The following is a 4,726-nucleotide window of genomic DNA, read 5'->3' on the forward strand; positions in this document are numbered from 1 at the left end:
AGCACACCAGCCTGTGTGATCACGAGGTGTCGATGGGATCAGGTATCAGGCATCAAAGAACAAAAAATCATATCATTGTGAATGAAGAGGAGTGTGGAGTGGAGACCCAAAGCCCATCTGTAGGTAACTGGACATCCCTGTACAGAAAGGTCTCAGGGAGGAGACGAGCCAGTCAGGGTGCAGTATAGTACTGATGAAACATACAACTTTCCTCTAATTCTTTAATGCTTCCTCCCCCCGCATTATCATGACCCCAATTCTACCTTACAAATCCAGCTAGACCAGAGCATGTGCACAGGTACAGATAAGAACTGGAAACACAGGGAAACCAGGACAGATAAACCCCTCAGGACCAATAATGAGAGTAGCGATACTAGGAGGGTGAGGGAAGGTAGGGTCGAAAGGGTGAACTGCTCACAAGGATCTACATATAACCTCTTCCCTGGGGGATGAACAACAGAAGCGTGGGTGAAGGGAGACTTCAGATGGTGTATGCCATGACAAAATTATAACAATTTATAAATTATCAAGGGTTCGTGAAGGAGGGGTGTTGAGGAGGGAGGGGGAAAACGAGGAGCTGATACCAAGGGCTCACGTAGAAAGCAAATGCTTTGAGAATGATGATGGCAACGAATGGACAAACGTGCTTGACACCGCGGATGCAACGGATGGATGGATGGACTGTGATAAGCATTGTACGAGCCCCAATAAAATGATTTTAAAGGAAAATGAAGTGAACAAGAACTGGGCGGATTAAAGGGAGCCCGGGGTGAAATGCCAACCCTGCCTGTGTGGGGCTGCTGTTGTTTGGTAGTGTCCCTGCGGTCCTGCTGGGCCACGCTGCGGAGGGTTCCTGCCGGACGCTGGCCTCCCTCGCCTGCAGCTCTCTGTGTGAGCAGTAATGCAGCCACCTAGGCCAAGCAGTTTGGGAAACTGAAAAGCACACCTTAGGTTTATGTGCATCTTTTGTGACCCGCAAATGGCCTCTAGGATGTCCAGCAGTTTTGCAGAAATGATCCAGCAGCTGTTATCTGGCCCTGGATTCTGTCCCTTGCAGGGGCAGAGGGCGTGTGAGAGGCTGGGCTGCTCTCTGACCTGGGAGAGGCCTCTCTCTGTGCAGAGGGCTGGGTGCTGGGGGAGGGGCTCTTAAAGTCCTGGTCAGTTGGGAGTCAGAGGGTCTGTGGTCGGTGAGGCAGGGGGAGGGCAGCAGGAAGGAAACTGGGGTCTACAGGAAGGGGCTGCAGTGAGGAGCCTCTTGGGGTGGGCAGAGGGGGAGGGGAGGGCACTCAGTGTGACTCGGGGTCCTGGTGCGGGGAGGGGGGCGGGATGAAGCTTCAGGACTGACCCCCGGACCACTGCTGACCCACCCCGTCTAGGTGAGGGCTTGGGACTTGGTTTGTGTTTTCCAGGCTCCATGGCGCTGACGGGGCCCAAGACTGTGTCGGGCACCGAGGGGGAGACTCTGAGCGTGCGCTGTCGGTACAAGGAGAAATACAAAGACAATGACAAATACTGGTGCAGAGGATCGATTTGGGCAACATGTGATAAGATCGTGAAGACTGGAGGATCAACGACCCAGGGGAGGAGGGGCCGAGTGTCCATCAAGGACCAGCCCACCAAGCTCAGCTTCACAGTGACCCTGAGGAACCTCACCGTGGACGACCAAGGCGCGTACTGGTGTGGGGTTCATGTCACACTTTGGGGAGATGGAAGAGTGTCGGATCCCAACTTCCAGGTGGTGGTGTCTGTGTCCCCAGGTGAGCCCCTCCCCCACAGGAGCCCCAGGGCTGTCTGAACAAGTTCAGGCCCAAACACAGCTGGGGCAGGTCTGGTCAGAGATTTGGGGAAAGATGTGTGTGTGTGTGTGTGTGTGTGTGTGTGTGTGTGTAAAAGAGACACACATACACACAGAGACAGAGAGAGACAGAGAGACAGGGTGAGCCCAAGTGCCCTGACTTGTCACCTTCTCTGAGGGTGGGAGATCCCGGGGCTGGTGGGAGGGTGAGTGAGCAGGACCTGAGGCTGAGCCCCCAGGAAGGGGACCCTCACACATCCTTCCCCTCTGGAGCCCTGTGGACGGGCCCACTCTGCAGGCTCCTGTCACCTCCGCGGCCAGCAGGTCACCACCCAGGATTCCCAGGGCCAGAGGGGACACACTGTGATGGCCCAGCCCCAGCCCAACCCCGTGTCCTGATTGCCCTCTGATCCTCAAACCAGGCCCCTCCCCCCAAGACTCTACATCACCTGCCCCTCCCACCACCTGCTGTAGCTCCCCCTCCCTGGCTGCCCAGCAAAGGCCGGTTTCCTGAGACTTTGTTCAAACTGTGGCCCTGAAGGGCCTGCTCATCCCTGAGTCGGGCCCTGGGGCAGCTGCATCAACTGTGGAGAAGGCTCAGCTGACCCCTGGCTGCCTGTGGGGAGCTCTCCATCTTGAGGGGTCCCCTCCACAGCACCCCTGCCTCTCTCCTTAACCTGGGAGCCTCCCTCCCCTGCCCTCCCAGCAGCAAAGTGCTGGTCCATCGGGCAGTCACCCAGCAGCCCGATTATGCAGGGCCATTTTCTGCCAGGTGCTGAGAAGCCAGAAGATGGAGACAAGCCAGAAGATGTGGCCAAGGGGGGGTCAAGGAGGTAGGGGCCTGTATCCTCAGACAGACAGACTCCCGAAGCAGGGGCAGCAAGCAGACCTATGGGGTCAGAGAGGGCTTCCTGGGAACTGACCTCTCTGCTCAGTCCTGACATGGAGGAGGGGGGCTGAGAGCGGCTCCTGCAAAAGAGAGGGGCAGCCCCCCAGGACCTGAGAGCAGGTGGGGGCGCTGAGAGCCGAGCAGAGGGCAGGAGGGCTGGGTGGGCAGAGGCTAGGCTCAGGGGCACTTGGACACTTGACAGGACCGCTGTGCCCTCTGGACGCTGCATGGCTGAGCTTGGGGGGAAGAGACTGGGTGGGGAGGGGTCTGGGGCTCTCAGTGACCCGGCCTGTGTCCCAGGAGGGAATGGGGACAGCTGGGCACCTGTGTCCTGCTAGAAGTGCTTCCTAGGCCCAGGGGCTCCTGGGAGACTGGCCCAGGCTCCTCTGTGCTGCCCTTTCCTCAATGTGGTGTGCTCCAGCCAACCAGGGGGACTGGCGAGTTGGAGTAAGGGCGGGGGCAGTGTGCGTAGAGCTCCTGGGTCTGACCTATGTTTCTAGCCCCAGTGCGACCTTCACCTGCAAGCACACCTACAAGTAACCCTTTCACCACCATCTTCAAAGCCACAACAGAAGGTCTTTCTGTGTCATGCACTCCGCCGCCCCCAGAGGGTGTCACCCCCAGCCGGAGTAGCCTGGACAACCCCAGCCAGAGCCACGCCCCAAGGTAAGATGCCCCAGTCTCCATGACCCAGAAAGCGGGCCTTCTCCACGGCCAGTGGTCCAGACAAGGGTGGGACCCACACACTGGTGGCTGGAACTCTGGGCTCCCCCGACCCCAGCCCAGGTTGGAGGCCCCAGTGTGGGCATCCCAGGTCGGGAGGCTGTGTGTCCCTGGGCTTGGAGAAGGTGGAGCGGGTGGAAGGAGGTGGCCTGAGGGAGAGCTGGTGGGGCCCACAGGCCCTGATGGGGTTTGACAGGCGTGTTCTCCTGTGCTCCTCACGGCCCCCTGCCCCGTGACTGTCCTCTCTCGACAGACGGGTAAACCGAGGCTAGGTGATGGTGCATAGCTACAGGAGGGAGGGCTGGGCTTCCAACCCAGGTGTCCGTGCCCTGAAGTGTGTGGACGTCCCTCTAAATGGCTGCTGCTGTTGGTGACGGTCACTGAGCTGCGTCCTCCCGAGGTGTCCCCTGTTCGCACACAGAGTGCACTGAGCTTAGCATGGTCTCCAAGGTCATGACCTCCCAGGAGATCACCAGGCCTTTGTCCAAGGTGCCTTTGGGTGGGTTCAAACCTCCAACCTCCCAGCAGGTCCTTGAGCGTGTCACCACATCCACCACCCGGGACTTCCCTCTCCACTCCTGACTCGTAGTGTTCCCATGGAGAATCTGAGATGAATCTGCAGCCCTCCCCCCAAAAGGCCTGTGGTCATAAACCCTGTCTGGGGTCCACAGAGGCCCCCAGCCCTTCCACAGGCTCCCTGTCAACCAGCAGGTACAACCTTCACATCCGAGGACATGAACCTCAGACCCCGAGCAAATGGACCTTGCAGGTCTTCTCCACAGGAGCAGGGCCTGAATCTTGACCCCTGAACGGCCATCTTTGACCACAGGATGAGAAGAGATTGAGAAGGCTAGCTAGAAAGAAGGGTGCCAGGCGGTCATGGCCCCAAAGCTTACTGCTTCGTCCCACACCAAAGCTGCCACCACTGGGTCCATTTCCCTCCCGGAGAGCCCCAGACTGGAACTGCCCTGGGGAGGCTTCCTGGCTGCCTTCTTACGGGAACAGATAGCTGAGCCCTCCCTGTGCGGCACCGCTTGATGGGTTTGAACCGTCAACCTTTAGGCTGGTGGACAATGGCTCACTGTTTGTGCCCCCAGGGTCCTCTCGGGCTCATTAGCTTCACAGGAAGTCACCGCTGCTCATTCATTGTGAAATGGCGGAGGGACAAGGTTACTCAGCACAGCAATGATCGCAATCAGAAAAGATTAGGGCGAGTTGTTAAGATGGAATGCTCGTTTTATTAGGGGCTCATACAACTCTTATCACAATCCATACATACATCAATTGTGTAAAGCGCATTTGTACATTCATTGCCCTCA

The 4,726-nt window shown here is 58.0% G+C and overlaps 1 protein-coding gene across 1 annotated transcript in view; it reads left to right on the top strand.

Moving 5' to 3' along the window:
* LOC101640381 (CMRF35-like molecule 8) overlaps window positions 1-4,726 on the top strand; it is a 15,616-nt gene that overhangs the window by 3,905 nt on the left and 6,985 nt on the right. The window contains exons 3-4 of the mRNA XM_045299489.1: window positions 1,410-1,757; window positions 3,185-3,350. Coding sequence (XP_045155424.1) covers window positions 1,410-1,757; window positions 3,185-3,350 — 514 coding nt within the window. The remainder of the gene's footprint in view (window positions 1-1,409; window positions 1,758-3,184; window positions 3,351-4,726) is intronic.

Source organism: Echinops telfairi, unplaced genomic scaffold (assembly GCF_000313985.2).
Source record: "Echinops telfairi isolate 266 unplaced genomic scaffold, ASM31398v2 ScPeMD7_7458;HRSCAF=8496, whole genome shotgun sequence".
Taxonomy (NCBI): domain Eukaryota; kingdom Metazoa; phylum Chordata; class Mammalia; order Afrosoricida; family Tenrecidae; genus Echinops; species Echinops telfairi.